This window comes from Elgaria multicarinata, chromosome 3, assembly GCF_023053635.1.
Source record: "Elgaria multicarinata webbii isolate HBS135686 ecotype San Diego chromosome 3, rElgMul1.1.pri, whole genome shotgun sequence".
Classification (NCBI taxonomy): Eukaryota; Metazoa; Chordata; class Lepidosauria; order Squamata; family Anguidae; genus Elgaria; species Elgaria multicarinata.
In genome coordinates, this window is record NC_086173.1 from 82,942,900 (window position 1) to 82,965,547 (window position 22,648).

General features: G+C 42.8%; 1 protein-coding gene across 3 annotated transcripts in view; it reads left to right on the forward strand.

The window, feature by feature from the left end:
- The first annotated feature begins 1,703 nt into the window (after window positions 1–1,703).
- The window catches only part of JADE2 (jade family PHD finger 2), a 186,643-nt gene continuing 165,698 nt past the window's right edge, over window positions 1,704–22,648 (forward strand). Inside the window, exons 1-2 of one of the 3 annotated variants that reach the window (XM_063120745.1) lie at window positions 2,493–2,550; window positions 3,174–3,592. Coding sequence is in view for 1 of the 3 variants with exons in the window: in XM_063120744.1 (XP_062976814.1) it covers window positions 1,716–1,775 (60 nt within the window). In the remaining 2 variants the exon portion in view is untranslated. Of the gene's footprint in view, window positions 1,776–2,492; window positions 2,551–3,173; window positions 3,593–22,648 lie in introns of those variants that run through there. The other 2 variants (XM_063120744.1, XM_063120746.1) reach the window with 2 other exon arrangements.

Consider the following 22,648-nt stretch of genomic DNA (forward strand, 5'->3'; position numbering starts at 1 on the left):
GAGAAAAAGAATTGACTTGATGGTGAAGTCACATTGTCTGCATTTTCAGAGTCTGTATACATTAAAATTAGGCTATACAGGTAATGTAATGGTTACAGGAATTATGTGATTAATAAAAGCCTTTAATGGTTAAATTCACCTGGCTTGCACATTGTTTTAACTGTTTTAATTGTTTTTACTTCTTTTAAATTATATATTGGTTTTAACTTGATTAATGGTTTAATTTTCTTTTAGCGGTGTATATTTATTGTTTATATTGTATCATTTTATCTGAGATCCTAGTGATATAGGGCAGGATACAAATGTTTTAAATAAATAAATAAATAAAATCCTTGTCCTTAGAAAGACAGCCTCAGATGGCTCAAGTAAGAAATAAAATGTAAACAATGATTCTGCTCTTTCATATGTACTTGGAGTATACAAAGCATATGCACACCAGTTACACTAGCCTGCCCACCCAATCCTTCCCCCTGTCAAGATCTATATTCCAATACATGAGAGAAGTTCCTCTAGCAGCTGAGATGTGCATCTTTAGTGTGAGGTATGGCCTTGTGGCACCATAAGACCAATTGCTTGGGAGCGAAAATCCGACATCTGAACTAGGTTTGCAAATATAGATAATATAAATTCTGATACAGACATTTGACTGTGCTTTAACGTCTTTATCTGCTTCATCCTCACAGTAATGTTCCCAGCTTACAAATGAGGGGAAAAGGCTAAAGAGGGAAGGCTAGCTGGCGAGTTTACGGCTAAGGTCAGAGGGTGGGGACCTCTCTCAGCCAAAGGGCTAAATTCAGTTTTGGAGAAGGTCTTGTGGTGAGGGCACATTCCAGTGATGGGCAAGGAAAAATGTAAAAGGCGTTGGGGCAAAATGGCAATAAATAAATAAAGACTAGCATATTGTAACTTAAAGCTCTTATTGCCAGTAGCTAAGACTCAGGAAAGGCATTTCAATAATAATTTCAACCTTTTAGAATGGGGAAAAATTGCACAAAACCCAGGAAACACCAAATGATTGATTGTTGGGTGAAATGGGGTTGGGCCAAGGGCCATCTGGGCGGTTGGAGATCCCAGAAGGCTGGATCTGACTCCTAGGCCAAAGATTCCCCACCCTGGCTAAGGAGAATCCATGCTGAAAGGAGTCTTCACCAATCAGAACTGCTGCAGTTCTAGCTGATGTTTAGCAAGGGAAGGAGGACAAAGATGTTACCCCCACCACAAAACATTTCTACTTGAGGGGTGGGGAGATGCAATATCGTCCCAACAACAGCTTTATATGTTGGAGAAGGATGTCTCTCCCCACCCCCCCATATCTGAAGAACAGCTAGACATTTATTGCACAAGTGTTGATCCATCTGTATAGGGCCTTAGGAAGTCCTGGTAACTCTTGAAGCCAGGATTTCAGCTTGGAGCAACAGCTCTTGAGAAAGTTCTTCTTATGGAAATGCATGGCACTCAGAATTAAATGTACCCGGCCCACTGGGAGAGAGGGGTGGGCGTTGCAGAAACGCAAGACACTAGCCTGTTCCTGTACTGTGGGCAGAAGGATGCATCTAGGAGACAGAAGACAGTGCTTTGAGTGGCCGAGAGTCGAGCAGGTAGGCGGCCCTCTCTGCCCTCCTTCCCCCTTCAATTTCTGCCTGCTTGAAATAACTGTTCTTCTACCAGAAGTAGGTGCCTGCCTCAAGCAGGCAGCGGTAGGTGTGGCCAACTGGATGTTGGAACAGCTTTCGGCGGCGGCGGCGGCTGCCGCCACCACCACAGAAAACAGACGGGTGAGAGCAACAGCAACAAACACCCTTCCAGCAACGGATTGAAATGTATTGTTTGTGCATCACAAGGTCAAGTCGAGAACTACAGGAGGGCGGACCTGGCTCCTCTTCTTCCTGTGTAAACTGTGCAAAGTTCTTTCTCTCTTTGCTTTCGAGAAGCCGTTGATCTGGGGCGTTTGGGGGGCGGGGGGAGAAAAAGTGAGAAAAGCCCTGTCGGCCCGGATCGAAACAAACCGGCTTATTGGGACAAAATGTGAAAGAAAAAAAAATGTCCTGTTGAAGCTCTACTAGCCTCCGTCTCTCCTCCCTCTTGGCACGGCTGCTAAAAAGGAGCAAGTGCTGACCGCCAGTTTGCTCCCGGCTAGGAATGATCTGGAGAACGATTTGAATCAGAGACGTTTTTCTTTCTTTCCCCCCAAAGTGGTAGCATTTGAAAAGCCACCCTCCTCAACACAGAGGCAGCCCCATAACTTTGTGACCCACAGGAGAGCAATTTGCCTCTGATTTCTGTTTGCCCCGCCACTTCGCCCTCTTCCTCCCCGCCTTCACCTCGTGCGCTTCTGGTTGACGCCGCCACCACAAACAACCCCCCCGCCCGGTGCTCCCCACGCGCGATTTTCGCCGCGAGGGTCCCTTCCTCCTTCCAGCTGAAGGGGTGGGTTTTGTATTTATTTTACGTTGGGTTCTCCCCCCCCCTCCCTTTCCCTCTCCGGTTTGCACCTCATCTGTTATTTGCAAGAAACGTCTTTTTGACGCAGGAAGAAATGGCAAATTTGAAGTACGTCATTAATATGGCGCCAAAAGATTTTGTTAAGTATAAGCTTATTTTTTGTAAGGTTGCAGCAGCAGGCTAGTGTACGCCTGTGCATAGCTCCGAGGAGGTGAAAGAGCGGGGGGGGGGAGTGTGTATAGGAGAAGGGGAGGAAGCAAAGAAAGTGTTGCAGCTCTGTGATCTGTGTGTGTGTGTGTATGTGTGTTCACTGCCGCCACCGTTGTGTGCGCGCCAGGCTGAAGATCATTGCGAAAGTGACCTGATCAGGCTTGTAGAAGGAGAGAGAGAGAGAGAAAAGGAGAGCGAGTCCGTGTGTGCAACCCGACCCCTTTCCAGCTGCCCAGGGCACAAGAGAAAAGCGATGGGGACTCAGCGCATCGGAGGGAGGTGAAAGCGAGGGAGGGGTGGGCGAGGGGTGGGAGGCAACACATGCCGAACACAATCAGGGATGGGACCCACGTCTGCAGCTGCACCTGGACCTGCTGCTCGTCAGGAAGAAACAACAAACAAGAAAAGAAGAAATTGAGGGAAGGGTGGCGAGGGGGCGGGGGAAGAAGGTGGGGGTGAACTCTCCCCAGCATCATCCTAATTGATATACTGCTTTGAAGAAGTCCCTTCTTCGCCAGCAGGGGAAAAAAAAGGAAAGAGGGAGAAAAAAGAAAAAGGCCAGTCGCAGAATTTCGGGCAATTGCAAAGAGATCGGAAAAGAAGTCTGGATTTAAAAAAGAAACAGAAACACGCACGGAGGGGCTCGCTGGATTTTGCACCTAGCGGCCATCTCAGCTGGAAGCAATTTGGGGGGGATTTTTTAGTGGGGTTTTCGTTTTTGCATCCATGGAGTTACTTTGTATCTACTCCTAAAAGGAGGGTATCATCTTCTGATCCTGCGAGGGGGGGGATGGTTCTCCCCCTCCGCAATGGTACCGGATTAATTTTTGCAAAGGGAGATTCCAGGAGCGGTTACATTTCTGGAGCATCTCTCCCCACACCTCGCTTGTAACCCGAGGGACATTCTCAACTCTTGGAGGACGCTCTTTCCCAGCCCAAGGTAAAAGGGTGGAAAATTGCTCCATTTTAAATATATATATATATGTGTGTGTGTGCAGCTTCTCTTGATTTCTCTCCCCCCCCCCCAACCTCCTTGCGTTTGTTTTACCGCTCCCTGACTGTGCTGCCTGCAAAGGAGGATGGGGGGGGGAAGTGTGCAGCGTTTTTAGGCATGGATTGCGCATGTTGGTCAGTCATGTTTTAAAAGGGAGGTGGCAGGAATGTAAACAACAACTTTTTAAAGGATCGGGAGCTTCGGAAAACGTTTCCTCGAATTAATGACTGCGGCAGAGCTAACCCCAAAAGGTCTCAAAGAAAGGGGTGGGTGAGAGAGGGGACTAAACAGTTTATTGGGGGGGGAGAAAGATGGGGGTAAAAAAGGAGGGGTTGCGAGAGTATGGACCCAGAAGAGTTAGGGGGCGAAAAGTGTGTGTATGGTTGTGGGGGGCGTTATGTAGCGTGTTAAGTCTGTGCAAAGGGGGATCGCGCGGCAATAAGGAGAGACACGAGTTTCATTTTTGTTGATACGCAGCACGTTTTGGAGCCTTTGCATGCCTTGAAGCTGGTGCACCCACATGATCGGCTCCTCTCACGTGCTGGGGTTGTAGGGTCCCTGCCAGCTCCTGCAACAGACATAAACAATGCGCCCAGGAGGCAGAGGAGAAAGAAGCGCCGTCCTTCGCAAGGGTGGGATAGCCCCGCTGGGCTTTAAATGGCACAAGCTTTGCTGGGGTGCTGATGGCTTTTGCAGCCGCGCTGTATCATAGCGGGGGTGGGGGAAGGAAGGAAGGGCGAGAGTCACGCCGTTGGGGGGCATGGAGAGATTGGGGAATGGAAATGTACAGGCAACGGCTGCAATTGAGCTGCGCGGTAGGGATAAGGACTGTAGGGGGCGTGGCTGTTGTTTACCTTCTCAAACTCTCCCGGCTCCCAACGGGCTCCTCCGGGGGCGTCTCATCTCGTCTTCCATCTCTGCCACTGAATCCCTCCCGCCCTCTCCACCCCTTCTCGCTCGCCCGCGGATACGCGGGCTCCTCTTTCCTCCCCTCCCGGAGGCGTTCTCTCCCACCCTGCTTGCCTGCCGCCTTCCCTGCATTCCCTTACAGGCTTTGCACTTTGCCTGTGGTAGGCATGCCTGCCCGAAGCGAATCATCATCCCTGCTCTGCTGTTTGTCTCTCATCCTTCTCTCTCCCCCCCCCCCCCCCAAATAGCTGCACTCACACAGCTCTGGTCTCCTCGAGGACGAGGAAATCGCGCTTCCGAGGCTTAAGCCCGGCAGGTTCTGCTGTGGAGCTCCCTCCCCCCACCCCCGTTCCATAAGTGTGTGGGCTGACATGGTGGCGAGGACAAGATACTTCCCTCTCGCGGAAGCCAAAGAACCTTCCTCTTGATTATTCTTTGGTCTAGGGCTGAAGTCCTGGCTGAGATTACGCCCTGTGGCTCTCCTCAGTCATACCTTCTTTTCTGCCACAGGTGCCGCCTATCCACAAATGCTGAACACTTTCCCCTCTGGCCAGCTGTCTTTTCCAGCAGATGTTCTTGAGGGCTAGGACATCTGTATGACGGAGATAACTTCAATCTTCTGAGCGCTCATTATAATTAAATAAAAATAAAAATGGGTTGGAATCTAATTTGGGACCTAGAAGATGCTCACAGGCATCCCACCCAAAACACATGTTTTCTGTCTTATGTTCCCTAAGGGAATCAGATGAGTCCTTGTTGGATAGTCATTTAAGAATATTATCACCTCCTTAAAAAACCAAACCCAATCCCTTCCCATCCAGCTTATCTCTTGTTAACCCTGATCATAGTAGAATTGGAAGGGGCCTATAAGGCCATCGAGTCCAACCCCCTGCTCAGTGCAGGAATCCACCTTAAAACATCCCTGACAGATGGGTGTCCAACTGCCTCTGCCTCTAGTGTGGGAGAGCCCACCACCTCCCTAGGTAATTGGTTCCATTAGCAGTACTCCAAGACTACTTTGTGCATTCTGGGATATCATCCAGAAACTCATGTGTAAACAGAAATGCATGTGTTAACCTTTGGTTAAACTGCCACTAGCATCTCAAGACAGTCAATTTCTCCCTGCCTGTTTCTCCCTCAGTCACCTGCTAGCTTCCTCTAGCTCTTCTTGGGCATCCTCTGTTTTCCTTCCCATATCTATGGGGGGGAATCTTCAGAAGTTTGATTTCTTTAAATGGCTTGACAAAGTATTGGGGGCCTCCTAGCTGCCTCTCTGGGGTATAAATTAATCTCTTTGCAGCCTTGCAACTTTAAACATATTTTCCCCCAAATCAATTGTCCATCATTGATGATACATTTAATAGCATTTTAATTTTAAGAACTTTAATTGACTTTTAGTCTGACTGCCTTTTCTGTCTGTCAAGAAGCCCTCTTAGAAAACTATATATGAAGTTTGAACTTGGGAGATGGAAATGCAACTGATCATTGTAAAAAGCAAGTGCATTTCAGATCCAGCTGTATAGATTCCTCAGTGCTGGGAACCTTATGCACAGCAGCAACTGCATGCTGTTTGCAAAAGGTAATTGATTCTTTCTCCAACTGGTAAAGCTATATTCAAAACAATACCAGACAGTTCTTTGCAAATTAGGCATTGGTTCCTGATAGGGCAGCAGTTCACTCAAATTCTCATTGTAGTTAAGCAATCTTGGCCTTAAGAACTACATTCGATCTTTAAATATTTGCTAGCCACTGAAGTTAAATCATATTTGAGATGGAATGAAAACTAGTAAGTTTGCTTTTCCGTAGAAACATTCAACTGGGGTTTTGACAGTCCAGGCTGCTGAAACAGAGTAGGAGGGTAAGCTTATTTCTTGTTTATAGAGGTGTATTTACTCAGATTTTCCCGAAGGTTGTCACCACTGGGGGTGTATCTAGAGCAGGAGTAGGCAACGTGGTACACTCCAGCTGTTTTGAACTATGTGTCCCATATGTCCCAGCCAGCATAAGAAATAGGGAGGGATTATCAGAATTGTAGTCCAAAACATTGAATAGCACCAAGTTACCTACCTCTGCTCTAGAATAGCCACATTAGGGCGATCAAATGATTTAATGTTATGTGAAAGATGGAATTTTGGCCAGGGCAGCCTAAAAGCTACACCTGCTGAAATTGCCTTGCCTTCATAATTATTGAAGATATAGAAAACGCGGGCTCTTTTGACTCTGGGCATCATAGGCTATATGGACTGCTTCACGTTTCTTCAGCTTCTGTTCTGTTTCCCAACAAAAGCCTGGCTATTTTTGCATTTGCTTGTGTGAACTTAAAATGAGTGAAGAAAGTAGTAGCACACAGTAGTAGGCACATCTATCTCTGTGAATAGAGCTGCAGGTGCTCCTTTGGCAGTAGCCCATACTTTTCATTAACTTTCTGATTTTATATATAATCCTTGTTTAAATTATAACAGAAATGGAAAATACTCTTGAAAATGGAGGGTGAGAAGTTGGGGAAATTGAAGACAAGTATGACTAAGGCCACAGCTAGACCTAAGGTTTATCCTGGGATCATCCAGGGTTCGCCCCTGCCTGAGCACTGGATCCCCTGTGTGTCACCTAGATGAACAGGTTTGACCCCTGGACGATCCAGGGATAAACCTTAGGTCTAGCTATGGCCTAAGTGTGCAATTCCTATGCATGTTTAGACAGAACATCGGAAGTGCCATGCTGGATCAGACTGAGAGCCCATCTAGTCCAGCACTCTGTTCACACAGTGGCCAACCATCTGTCAACCAGGGACCAACAAAGCAGAACATGGTGCAACAGCACCCTCCCACCCATGATCCCAGCAACTGGTGCACAGGCTTACTGCCTTGGATACTGGAGGTAGCACATAACCATCAGGGCTAGTAGCCATTGATAGCCTTCTCCAGGAATTTATCCAACCCCTTTTAAAGCCATCCAAATTGGTGGCTATCACTGCATCTTGTGGTAATGAATTCCATAGTTTAACTATGCACAGTGTGAAGAAGTCTTTCCTTTTATTTATCCTGAATCTCCCACCAATCAGCTTTATGGGATGACCCCAGGTTCTAGTATTTTGAGAACTCAAAAAGCCCTACAACTCCAAGCATTCCCCAGCCAGCATTTCACCCGCTGGATTGTATCCACTGTTAGCTTAATTTATATCCCATTCATTTCAATGGATCTACTCTAAGTAGGACTAACATGGGATACAGCTGCTTCTGTTTTTGTCCAGATGTGGTCTAGTTTTGCACAACAGCTTGCTAATTCTGTGGAGAACACAACTTACTGCTAGGGCTATTCTTGAGTCAAACCTTTAAGGGGTAAATGGCTTATGTGAGTTCAGCTAAAAGTTGTAGACAGGTAGCAGAAATTAATTTTGCTCCTTTTGCTGTTAATGCAGTTAACAACTTGCTTTGAAAGCTGCTTGCTGAGTAATTGGCAAGTTGTAAATGGATTTATGTACGAATCCAAAACCATGGTCTGGAGTATCCACAGTCATCTTTTGGCTATTTACCCTCTTTCAAGAGGGAACTTTTGAATTCTGTACAGTAATGGTGGAAAGACATGAGGCCTGTGGAATCTTAATTTCTTATTTACTCGATTCCCAAAGATCCACCAATTAGAGCTTAGTGCAAAAGACACATGGAAAATTAAATAATTCTGACTCCAGGATTTTTTTTTAGTACTAGGAGTCTTGTAGCTCATAGTCCTTCCACACAAAACCCTACTCTTTGTTATTCCCAAACTTTCCACATTTCAGCATGTAACTATGGCAAGAGGGGATTGTGTTGCAGCTATTGTTAAACAATTGGGAGTCAGAAATTCTTGCCTCTACTGAAAATCATGAGATCTACCCAGTTCTTCCCTCTGCCCACCATTGCTGTATTGAATGGAGTAATCTAGTAGTTTACTTGTCTTTCTTTATTAATCTTTATTTGTTTAGACATTGCTATGTTAGTGGTGCCCATCTCTCCTCCCCATATCTAGATTAATATCTTTAATTTTCATTAGCAGATATTGATATGACTCTGGATAACCAAAGGGTTAAAACCCCCAAAGAGAATCAGAAAGGGAAAGTAGAATCAAATAAACAAAGGCCATAGCTAGACCTAAGGTTTATCCCTGGATCATCCAGGGGTCAAACCTGTTCATCTAGGTGACACACAGGGGATCCAGTGCTCAGGCAGGAGCGAACCCTGGATGATCCCAGGATAAACCTTAGGTCTAGCTGTGGCCAAAGTGAACAGGAGAGAGTTTTGTTTTAAACTTTGAAGAGATTAAAAGTTGCTCCAGGAACCAATATAGTGAGCATGGCTAAAGCAAATCCAGCCCCCACAAAAAAAAACCCAACCCATATAGATCATGGCACACAATTATTGAGTTAACCCCTCAATAAAAGCAGACGTGCCTTTGATGGATCTTATAATTTCTGCTGAGGTTGTGCAGTAGTTTCTTTGGAGTAGCTGCTCTTGGGATAGGAAAGACAAAAGTGATTTCAGATGGAAGCTATATGAGTCATGGGCGGGGAGAGGGAATATGGGTTGTTCAATGAGCTCTAAAAATGGCCAGTCAATGCCTTCCTTTCAAAATGACATTTCCATCCAGTGAGTCTTTATTTATTTATTTATTTATTTAAAGATTTATATCCTGCCCTTCAGCCAGCAAACTCTCTCAGGACGGCTTACAAGATCATAAAACAAATCCCAAAACGATAAAAATGTAAATAATTATCATACAAACTACACAGAGCACTAAAATACAGAACAGCAAAAGCCAGCAGAGCGCAGTAAAAGCCACCAAATTAAAACCAGCTAGCTAACATGCTAGAAGACCTGGCCTAATAAAATCCTCATCTAATACCAGAATCAAGTTTTGTGCCAGATTTGGCAAGCCTTCCTGGTTCCAAATGTGGGGTGCCACAACAGGAAAGGCCCTCTCTCTAGTCACCTTCAGAAGATGGGGACTTGAAGAGGGGCCTCAGATGACAAACCTAAACTATTGGGGAGACTCATGTAGAATGAGGCAGTCCTTCATATACCCAGTTTCCAAGTCAATTAGGGTTTTAAAGGTCACTTGTTTCATCACTTTGAATTGACTGGCAACCAGTATGGCTGTTGATGGATTGGGAGTTTGTAGTTCTTACAGCCATTCCTAGTTAGCAGTCTAGCAGCTGTATTTCAAATTAATGTTTCTGAGAAGTTTCCAAAGGCAGCCTCACATACAATGTATTGCAGTAATTTAATCTGGAGGTTACCTGAGCATGGATAACTGTGGCCATGCTATCTCTATCAAGGAGGGATGACAGTTGGTGCTGATGAAAGGTGCTTTGCATGATAGAGACCTCCAATGACAACACTGGACCCAGTGATTTGGGGATGTTGGCATCCCCAAATCATAAATTTGATTCTTCAAGGGGAATGCAAGCATACCCAAAGTGGCTTGGATGTCCCTTTGCCAGTTAGACAAATCATCTATCATCGGACCCCTCTGTCTTGTCAGGATTGAGTTTCAGTTCATTAGCTCTCATCCATTGTATTACTGATTCCAAAATTAGTTCAGCCTCAGCCTCACCTGAACTAGATGAAAATGAGAAATAGAACTTGGTGTCATCAGCATAGTGATAACACCTTAATACAAATCTCTGTAGACTCAGAGTAGTAGATGTTAAACAGCAGAGACTAGTAGATGTTAAACAGCACAGGGAAGCAGATGGACCACATAGTATATAGAAGTCACAGTACCAAGCCTCCCAGAACTACATTTTTGAAATGGCCATCCAAATAGGAGTGGTGGAATCACTGTAATGCAGTTCCTCCAATCCCAACTCAAGCACCTGTACCATGATCGATATCAAAATTGGCTTGAGTGCTTTGGGTGAATTAATGGGGTTGCACTCCACCTGTCCTTTTCCAGCATAGGTTAGGATGAACAAGGCTGTTTCAGTGCCCAAAACAGCTCTGAAACCAGACTGAAATGAATCTAGATTCTTGGTAGGCGGGAACTGGGCACAATGCATAAAAAGGGAAATAGACAGGATGTTGCTCTTTATATCAGTGAGGAGTCAGAGGCGTTGGAGTCTTTCTAAATAGGACCTAATAAGTGGAAAATATCAACAAGAGACACATAATTCATAATTTTCTCAGGCTGATCCCACATTTAGTTTACAGACAATCCAACAGAGCAAGGGTTTAGATAAGTGCTGGGGAAAAAGTGGGATATAAATAAAAAATATAATAAGTGCAGGGATTTACATTTCAGAAAAAAATCCTACTCAAGTGCTCTTTAATTTGTTGCTGCCTCCTCATGTATTCTATTGTATTTGTATTCTATCATGTATCATATTTTTAGATGTTCAAATACATAGGGCATACTACATATTCAGGTGCATGCAAATCTACAATGTACATTTTAAGGGAAACTGCTTATGTTTTACCGGTAGTCAAATCATTTAAGTCAGGAATGGGTGGCAACCTATTTGGCACCAGGGCTTTATTGAAAACTTACCTGGAGCTGGAGAGTGCAATTCATCAACATTTTCTGGCTTCATCAACATTTTCTGATTTACATATTATTTTCATGCCCACACACAGTCTGTGGTTATGGTAAACTTACTGTACTGTATTCTTATTTTGGTATTGTTAGTCTCACATGTGTAAAACTGGAGTCTGATATTGAAGATGACACTGGAATTGAAAAATAATCAGAGCATTTTATTTCTAGTACTTGGGCATTTTCACAATCATGTTTTTAAGCAAATTTATCCATGAAGACTATAATACACCTTAAAATGAAAAATGGAATTCTCAGGATTCCAAAAAACTCATAATGTGTGTGCACAAAAAATAACACCTTGTGTATACAGCATGGGACTGAGACGTTCACATTTGCTTTTCAGCTATGCAACAGGACCATTCCCCCCCCCATCCCATCCCACCATTAGATGTGCAAGCTGCCAATATGTAATTGATAGCTACTAATATGAGGTGTGCATATGCAGTATGCTCAGCTGTGTAGGTGTGAGAATTTATCTTTAGATGTTCAGAAAGGACAAGGAAGTGTGCATTATATCATGGAGAAAGTCATTCTCAGATATTAGAAGTCGTTGGATGTAAAGCCATATTGTTTTTACCTGCCTCTTTAATTTCTAAGTCATTTGGCATATCCAGCCATTATGCTTTAATCATCTTCTGTGCAGCTCTGAGGGCTGGTTTCTTAGTTTGGATGCAGTAAAATACAATTCCTTAGTTTTATTGGGTCTACTTTCTTCCCCTCTCAATATGTTTGTAACTTCCAGTAGAGGGCCTGCTTCTCAACTTGGAAACTGCTGTATGCTGGAATAAATAGATTGATAACATTGAAAATTCCCAAAGAGAAAGTGGAATGGAAAACAACTGAGGTAGTGATGTACATGGAGAGAACAGAGAACGAAGATTTACAGCACAATCCTACGCATGCCCACTCAAAATTAAACCCCACCGATTTTAAAGGCTCTTACTCGCAGGTAAATGTGCATAAGATTGCAGCCCTAGTATAGTAAAACACCTTAATAATAAGGGCAGACCATAACAAATAATGGGTACAAGGTCAATTCCAGGTGAATGAAATATTTATTGACCCATATAGATGTTGTAAAGGGCACTTTATCCATATTTTATTGACTGTTGGCTTACTTAATCTCACTGTGTTCCATGGTGTTGGACTCAGTACACACGACTCCCAAACTTTTTACTAATAAGAACTAACAAGATTATTTTCGAAAGGTCATTTCTTTCCTTTCCCTTTTCACAATGTGTCTATCCTTTGCTATTAGACCATAGAAGGAACTCTTGAGAATAAAGCCAGTAAATATAATTGGAAAATGAAAAAAGTTAGATGCTTGATTATTTCCCAGTATCTGAAGTTTGAAAACTGCGGAGCCCAAGCATAACTAAATGCTATTATATAAATCCTGTGCTGGCTTGGTCAGCGTGCTATGTTTATAAAAAATTACCTTGCTTACACAACAGTTACAAGTACTCTTGCCTTTTGATGGCGTCAAAGAATGGGACTCTCAACAGTGCCTCTCCATGGATGACTTGTCTAGGAATCCAGTGCATTTTTTTTTTTACTATATCTGTCACCCCAAAGCCCCAGAATGCTGATGTTTGAGACCATTTTGGTGCAGAAGAGGCAGTTGTGCAATTCTGTCTTAAGAGATCTTCCACGTTGTTTTTCCTTTTGGTGGGTGCTTCCAATTTAGTGCTAAACAACAGAAGTGAAGCTCCCAAGTCACTATCCTGATCCTTGATAGGTTTTTTTTAAAAAACCCTCCTTATTTTAACTTTTTCAACATATAGTCCTTGATAGATCTTGGTGGATTTGCAGCATAGTTTGGGGATTGCCCTGCTTCGTTTCTCTTGATACCTCTGACCCTCTTCTCATTACTAGAGCAAGTGTCCTGTTGACTTATGATTTAAATAATCCTGCTCAAAGCAATTAAATTTCCCCCAGGAATAGTGACTTCCACCATTTGACATGTCCCTCTCCAGATGTCAGCCAGACCCTGCTTGTAATAAAATGAAAACTTGGAACTAGACACTGAACCTTCTCACAATGTTAGCTATATGGCAACCTATACTGTGTGCTAAATGTTGTGATAATATAGCAGAATCTGTAGGATATTTTGAAGTGGGAAGCCAGAATGGGCAGGGTGGGGGCAATCTCAGTTTTTGTTTTTGAGAAAAACCAATCTGGAAGCAATCTGTGACTGGGTTTAGACAACACGATAGCCCACGGTGATCGACGGTTGGTTATATAACCCACTGTGGGTTGTCATGTTGTGTGACAGGAGTTTTTTAAACCAACGGTTGGATATTTGGCTGAAATAACCAATGCAAATAATGCAGAGTTGGCTATTTGAACCACCGTTGGCTATCGTGTTGTGGGCACCTCTGGTTATTTCCTCGGCCGCTGTTGGTTATTTTGTCAGCTACAGAGTTGCAAGGCAAGAGCGGACAAAACGGGCTGCCACTCTAGTCCAGCTGGCAGGATAGATTTTCGGTAGCAATAGGTGATGGAATATTAGTGGGAAAAGTGAGTGGGGGAGAGAGGGCAGAAGATGAGTGAGTCAACTCAGCATGGACTAATAGTCAACTCAGTGCTGATCCTAATCTACACCACGGTTGATTATTATCATGTCGTGTGGGGACTACCCCCTGGATAAACAACTGTTGAGTATCATGTTGTCTGAACGCAGCCTGTGAAACAAACTGAGGTTGAAGAATGGCATATGGTAAAATGAGAGCCAAGGTTAAGTTTTACAGAAGTACTTTGAGTCAGTCTTAGAATATAGGAAACTGCCTTCTACTATTGAGTCAGATCAATGGTCCATTTATCCCAGTATTGTCTCTACAGATTGACAGGCAACAGCTCTTTAGGGCTTCACACAGGAGTTTTTCCCAGCCTTACTTGGAGATTCCAGGGACTGAACCTGATATGTCTTGAATGGAATGCATATGCTGTAGCACTGAGCTTATAAGCCCCTTTAAATCTAAACTGTCACACAGGCCAGCAGCAAATTGAACCCTGGTTGAAGCCCTTCCCACAGGCTCTGTCAAGCTGAGGAAAGCTCAGCCACTTGGGGGCAAGGCATACTGTTAGCTTTTTCCAAAGGAAGGAGAGAACTCAGCAGGGAGGGGAAAGACTTTAGAGCTTAAACTTTCATTCTATTTGTTAGTACAAGGTTAGCAGGTGGTAGATCTCCAGATGTTTGGGCAGGGCTCCTGCAGCTTTAACTGTTGTTATGAAGAGGGGATTTCACCAGGTGCTGCATGCATACAAAGGACACCTGCTGAAATTCCCTTTTCTCTACAACTGTTAAAGATACAGGATCCCTGTCCTCCTTTCCATATGGTCACCCTACCAGTAGCCTCTATTGGATGCTTTCTAGCCAAGTATCTTATTAACATGCTAGTTTCCTATGTGTAAGGATTATTTATTTATTTATTACATAAATAAACTAGTTTTAGTTGTAAACTGCCTGGGCAGTTTGTAACTAAAACCATAAAGTCCAATTTAAAACTTTAAAAACACATAAAACCAGAATAAGTTACAGTCCAGAGAAGGCTTGTTTAAAGCGATATGTTTTTAGGAGGCGTTAAAAAGATATTACATTTTCTGCCTCCCGAACCACATGAGGGAGGGTTTTCCAGAGGGTGGGTGCCGCTACAAAGAAGGGATTGTAAAAGTCACCTGGGGGTATATGATTTGGTATTGAGGAGAACTCAGTTATATGATCTCCCACCTCTAGCCTGGTCTCAAGTTTACGGCCTCAGGGAGAGTTGGGCCTAGTTTTTGTAAAGTTTGATTCCCAAAGTTTGAAGGGAACCTTAGATGGATGTGTCATCAGATCTCCAAAAAAGATGTAAACTAGAGTGACTGTTTTTCTAGCAAAGCATTTTAATAATATGTTACCTACCTAAGGAAAACATTCACTGTGTTTTCAGAAACTACTAAACAGTTCACATGAAAGCTAAGAGGCATTGAACTATCTGTATGCTTTTAGTTGACAAAATAAGAATTGAAATGTCTGAAAATGGATTGGTAGAAGAGAGCTACTGAATCAGGAAAAAAGATTCCTGAAATGCCACCGGGGCTGCTGTTTTCTTTTTTTTTTTAAAAAAAAAATCAGGTATGTAGGAGGAACAAATAGAAAAGTGGTTTCTTTCAGCCTCAGTGCAACCTGAAAGAACACAGAATTCAGTGTGTGCTTTTTCCTTGACCACCATAGGATAAGAAGTCACTAGAGATGGAAAAATAAGAGCCCAAAGCAGAGTCCCAGTTAGTTAACACATTCCAATGGCAAATTATTTGATGACTAAATAATTTTTCCTTTCCTGCAATTTGCTCTACTAAGAAGGTATTTAAATAAATTTGTGATTTTAAAGATAGACATTCCAATCACATGTTGGAGTGGTTTAGGAATTTACACGTTATGGTTGCTGTATAATTCTTCCTTTCATGTAAAAGAGTGCCGCTCTGGGAGAGACTTCCCAGCCAAAAGTACATTAGATCTTATTAGCATCTCATTTTATTCAACTTCTTAGTGACCTGCCACAGGGGGAACTCTCAGAAGCTGCCTCCTGCAGTTTGTGTTGTCAACTTTATATATATATATATATATATATATATATATATATATATATATATATATATAGGCAATGGCTTTCTGAATTGTAATGCTGCCACAAAGCTTCTATCTATACTGGGTAGGACAGCTCACTTAGCTTGGGGAACATTTAACGCAGAGGATTGCTAGCCTAGGATGTTATGCAGGATCCTGCCACATCCATGTAATATGTCATGGAAAATAATTTTGTGCCTTGTGAAAAGTTGTTCAGCTTGAGGTGCACTTTTGCAGGAGTAGGCTTCTTAGCCCTTTTGAGTGTATGGTTTGTTTATATATTTTAAACTGTTATCACAATTTTTTTTTAGTAAGTATAGATGAAAATATAGGTGCAGGATAGGTCTATCAGTAGTTTAGCAATGAAAGTAAAGTGGAATTTAAAAGGAGCATAGTGTAGTGTAGTGGTTAGAGTGTTAGACCCAGGAGATCCAGGTTCTAGTCCCAACTCGGCCATGAAGCACGTTGGGTGACTTTGGATCTATCACTGACTCTTAGCCTACTCTATCTCACAGGGTTGTTGTGGGGATAAAATAGAGAGGAGGACAACCGTGTAAACAGCCTTGAATTCCTTGTAAAAGGTGGGGGGAAGGCGAAATATAATGTAAAAATAAAAAAGCAATAAATAAATAGCAAATGCTGGGGACAGACATCAAGCGATTTATTAGTATCCAGAGGCATCTGGCTAGTAGTGAAATCAGAATGCTGGGCTAGATGACCTTGGCATGATCAGGGAATTCTTCTGCCCTGAAATGAAAGCTTTCAAATAAGGTCTCTGAGGAAACAGGCCTTTGTAGGTCTATATTTTTTTCTGCCTGAGAGAATGACACAGCTAATGCGTAAAGCAGAGCAAAGAATGTAGGGAATGTCATTTCCCTGACTGGATGGGGTAACACAGTAATCTAATCAGCAGGTTGTGGTTATTTAGAGACACTGGAATCACATATATAACATTCAAAGCCTGCCAGGATTGACTCAGCCATTCTTCTTTCAAGTGAAAAGGAGACAGTGCAATACAGTTTGCTGTTGAAAAGCGCCTTGGAAGGACACTTACCTTTGGGTGCATCCACACAAGGCTCTTACTATGCGATCGATCGCACTGCCTGATTCACAGAATTATACCACGAGGTCCAGACAACATCATCCTCAGTTTGTAGCTCTCCCATGTTTTTTCACTGCTTCTTCTGTCTTTTCTTTTTACCAAAAAAAGTTTCTTAAGTGGGGGAAAGGGGGGGGGATAGCCGCACGGTGCCATTTGATCTTTATCGCTATGAATCTTCTGTCTGGAAGCACCTTCAGGGCTTTTTGAGTGGGTGGGTGGGGGAGATGCCTTGTGGAAGAGGATGGTCCTCAGGCCATGTTCCTTCTTTAACTCATGCAAAATGAAAGTTATCCACCAGGCCCAATGAGATTACCTTCTGCTGTGAACGCAAGGACCAAGCTACTGGGACTTCCCTATCAGTTATCCTTCCATGTGACACCTGTGCTATGCAAGGATCCCCCGTGATTTTGCTTCATAGTGTGCCAGCAGCTGTATTCGGACAGCACAATAGTCAACAGTGAGGTAATAATCAACTCAACACTTGTTTATCCTGGGGGTAGTCCCCACATGACATGATAATAATCAACCGTGGTGTGGATTAGGATCAGCGTTGAATTTACTATTTGTCCACGTTGAGTTGATTCACTCATCGCCGGCCCTCTCTCCCCTTCCTCAGTCCTTCTGCTGGTATCCCATCAGCCATTCCTGCTGAAAATCTATCCTGTCGACTGGACTAGAACAGCAGCCGCTGCTTTGACTGCTCTTTCCTTGTGACTCTGCGGTTGAGGAAATAACCAATAGTGGCTGAGGAAATAACCAGAGGTGCCCTCCGCACAACATGATAACTGGTGTTGGTTATTTGCATTGGTTATTTTGGCCAAATACCCAACTGTTGGTTATCATGTTGTGTGGAGGGATTTTTTTTAACCAAGGGTGGGTTAAATAACCAAATGTCTGCTATTTAGAATGCGTCTTGTCTTAACGCATTCATCTTGTGATGGGAAAGATCCTTAGAATTTCCAACAGATATGATGTACAATATACACAAAGGGGAAACATAATTGCCGTTCTGTATCATGGATTTTGAAGAGTGTGATGGGGCAGCTGTAAAGACATTTTTAGACTCTTCATCATCCTTCCTCTTTAGTCCTTCAATGGCTGGCCATCTGTCAAGGATGCTGCATTGTAGATCTTGTATCCAGAAGGGGGTTGGACTAGAAGACCTCCAATGACTTGTGTAACTCTACAATTCTCTGATTCTGACAGTTACTCAATCTGGTGAAGACAGTGCTTGGCTAGGATAGCACATATCACAACAGATGTATTAGTGTTTAAAGTGTCACAGTACTGTTGGTTCCTTTCTGTAACTTACTTTTAGCAATGAACTTGCTAGGTGGCTTTAGTTAAACCACCATTAATCAGCCTCAGACCCTCATTTGCAACATTATGAGGATAATAACACTGACCTTCCTTTCAGGGTTGTTGTTTTCAGGGATAATGTATGTGGTGCTCTTTGAACACTAAGGCATTATAACTATGATTCTGTTATTTGTCCACCTGAAAAGGGCTTCACTATAGTTTCATTCACAATGCACAAGCATGAAAGAATGTTAGCCTCTTAGCTAGTTTGGTGCAAAGGAGGAGAGACAGACCAGGTTTTGATAGCATCCTTTTACAAGTGAGAAAATGAAGTCTAAGAAAGCCTGGTAATACCTGCTAGGTCATTTATTAATTACCCAATCCAGTGATCTGATGCTGGTACAAGGGCTCCAGGGTGCAATTTATACTTTTGGCACTCCCCAGCCTGAAAAGGTGGACCCATTCATTTCATTGGACGAAGTAGCCTTTAGGTATTCATGCATAGAAATCTTGTTCCCTAGATGCAGCAAACAGGACTCTGCACTGGCATTAAGTTTGACCCACTGGTATTGTATTCCAAGAGAACTTGGAGGACACAAATCTTCAGGCCTCAATCAAATCTTTCCTCCATCCATCCTTCATTCCAAGCAGCAGGAATTGCTCTATAATATATCTCCCAAAAACTGACCTGGTCAGCAAAAACCAGTAGGAAAATGTTCACTCGGAATTTCAGCTTCATAAACTGTCTTCCATCCATCTGCAGTATCTTTTTCTCTCCCTGAAATCTAATGGCCTTGACGTGCAAGGCTGGTTTAATAACATCTGTTCCCCCTGAATTACTGGAGAGAAGTATTGATATAGCCATATTGTCAAGAAGTAATTTTAATCATGTTTTGACAGGGCAATTCTTTACCACAGCGTTGTCAGTAAAAATGTTTATGTTACTTTGCCGTTATTATCCTTCATAGCGGTATGGTAAAACATTGCATATGTGCTAGAAATGAAGGCAGTGCTTAATGTTTTATGATTGAGTATTTATGGGAATTCCTTTGCAGATTGTCATCTTCTCCAAGGGATAATAGCATCCTGTGGTCTTGTCATCAAGTGCAATTTTCTCCTAATAGCTCTTGTGATTAAATCACCAACAAAACTATTTTCCACAGTGTTGTTGCTCTTTCCAATCCGGATCCTAGAAAAAGTGGGGTAAAGGGTATCTAAGCACTGGTATCATAGACAAGCCCAGCCCAGAGGATTAAGATAGTGGATTCTCGTGAAGTAATTTAGTACTTGGGTCCAAAATGCACTTGCACCACTTCAGTTTGAAGAAACCAGTTATGTCCCAGCAATGGCTTCCCCCTGTAAGAATGCACAGAAGAAGCATTTGAGCAGGAAGAAATCAGGTTTTCGCTGTAAGGGCTGCCAAGTCACAACCCAGAGATTTTGTGTGTATCTTTAAATTTCTTGATGCAATGGGGAGAGAGGCAGCCATGGGTTCTTCTGCCTGTTTCTTCTCTGGCCCTGGCATTCACTCTCCCCTCCCTCAATGTGTCATGGGGAGTGGGACATGATCTGTGCTACACAACAGGTGGCAGAAAGGTTGGAGGGGGAAAGTAAGGAATAGGACGAGATGAAGGCATAGGCAGATGAAGCCATAACAATATCATTTCCCACTTATCTGGAAAGGTAAAGAAAGCTACTTGTACTTTCTCAAGGTTGCAAACTGGCAGTGTGTCTTAAAGGGAAGAGCTGGTTGTGAAACCCATGTCTCATGAGAACGGAGTCTTAGTTTCACCACTTATTTCATTTCTGTAGATAATGCCTATAGTTCAGAGCTATGCAAAGGAAAGATGGGCATAATACCATATGTACAGCTCTGCTAAGGCACCGTATGTAATAAAAACACATATGGTGCCTTGATTTAAGGATGTTTTCTTTGAATCTCTCAAAATCGGAGCTTGGTATTTTGTAACTACTGCTGTTTATAAAGGCTCAGATTTGAATTTTGTGCCTCTTTGAGCTGCTTTCAGTAGGGGCACAATGGCGGCTGCATTTCGCACATCCACCTAGGCAATGTGGATGAGAGAGTGTACCTGTTGCCAGACTATAAGGGAAGGACAATTGAAAGGAGGTATAGGAAGCAAGACTTATCCCATTTGTGTTGCACAGGTTACCACTCACATTCGCACAATTTGCTGTGTGCACCTTCATAGCTATATGTTTCTGTATGATTTGTGTGTGAATCTCTGCTGCCTTTGAATTATGGATATTGTTCCACTCTCTATATCTTGATCACTTGAATCAGTGGAAAGTATTAGTCCATGATATGGTTCTAAATAAATAAAACTAGGAACTTGGCTGCCAGTCCTAGAAATTACCTTGGCCAGTCTGTGCAGCGTATTCAGCAATTTGATTTCCATGCTCATCTGATCTATGGGCTGTGCATAGATGTGCATCTACCCATCTCCTCTGTAGCTTGGAGATATTGAAATAGGCATATGGGTTGATATGAAACATTGCATCTGGCATATGTTTGCCTTCAGGCATAATTTGTTTTACAAAAACATTCACACATGAGACAAATAGGTAGGAAAGACTTGTAGATATTTCTAGTCTAATTCCAGGTAGGCATTTACCTACCTGGACATTAAGATCATCATCTAGGGCCCTCTTCCAGGAGCTCCTGCCAAATGAGGCAAGGTGGGTGGCTATAAGAGTGGCACCTTGCTTTTGGCATGTTTTTTCCAGAGAAGCTCACCTGGCGCCTATATTACAATCTCTTCGGCATTAGGTGAGGGCCTTTTTATTCTCCCAGGTTGTTTAAAAACGGCTTTTTAGTACTTATAGTAGTCTGTTGTATTGCTGGCTTTAGTCTGGCTTTATGATGTTGGAACGGTTTTATTCTTCATGTTTTTATTTTTTGTTTTAATAATTGTACAGTAAGTTTTAATATATTGTACACCGCCACAGAATTTCAGTTATTGGGCCGTTTAAAAGTAAATAAGTAAGTAAAGCACCCTTAATACCACTCATGATAAATTCTGACCACAGAGGTACTTGTTCATGCTCATGTACTAAGGCAAAACATGGAACTGATCTGTCAAATTCAAGTGGTATTCTGAATTTCTGAAGAGTTTTGCAGCATATGGGCATTACAAACTGAAGTAAAGGTTAATATCTTCACAACTTTGACAACACTTCTGTTTGGAGGTGGTATATCCACATTGTAAAGAAAGAAAACAGTTACTTACTAAAATATCAGTGAATACTTTTTCTTACATACTCAGGTGTTGAGTTCCAACATAAGGACCTGGTTCACACGACATGACAGCCCATTGTGGGTTAATTTTCCTGCAAAGAGCTGTGGCACATGTTGGCTGGCATTATGAATATGCAAGCCCCAGCTGGTGATTGCCATGGGTTAACACTCAAATAACTTTTCCCCTCAGGTTCAGATGACACAACAAGGCATGGCAACTCTTGGCCAGGGCTTACATATTCATAATAGCAACTGGGATACACCATAGCTCCTCGTAGGAAAACTAACCCAGGATGGGCTGTTGTGTCATATGAACTGGCTCAAGAAGTCATTACCTGTAGTGGACAGTTGAAATCCAAATTTGCATATAAGTTAATGCCGTTCAGTAAGCTTTTTGTGTGACTCTACATTGACACATTGAAATCATAGAACAAAAGAAAGCAATCCAGAAATAGCTGTATATAAATAAATTGATGCACAATGAGGCATGACAGAATTATGATGCATAAAGCTGCAAATGCAGTATGTAACAGATAAAGTTATAAAGATTTGTAAAATGAAGTCAAACTCAACAGTCAATTATATATTACAGTATATGTAATTACAGAAACTCAACAGGAGGCCAGGCCCTTAACCCGTTTCATACAGAAAACTTAATCATGAGCATAAATTCCTGGGAACGTGTCTCACAACAATCCGGGGGGTGGGGGGGAGGTGAAGCATATTGTATATTGTGCGCATAATAGGAATTGACTTTACTCGAGTGTTAGTCCTAAATGTCTGATGACAATCTCTTGAAACGTTTTGGCTTGGTGAAATTGCGAGATCTGCATGGCGATTAGTTACGTGTCATGGCTTGCCGTACGGCTAAGATTTCAAATCTGTTGCCATGGGGCTACTTGTTTGTCCAAGCTCTTGTTTTCCCTCACTGTGACAGTACTGGGGTTGGATCCAGATTTAGTTATTCTGGATCAGCTACACTGGTGGAAGAGAAGTCTCCTGTCCCTTCCTTCTCACAGTCCCACCCCCGCCCCCTGAAAATGTTACACAGAGAATCAAGAGACCTTGCTGAATGGGGTAAACTGTGGAGATGGGGATCTCAAAAATTGTACAGAGGGGATCCCCAAAAATCGTGCAGAAGGACCTTCCATGAACAGAGCCCTCTGTTTTGCAGCAGATCTCTTTCTCTCGTGGAAAACAGATCCTGGATCCAATCCCAGGTATCCTAATCTCCAGAGATTCTTTAATCCGTAAAAT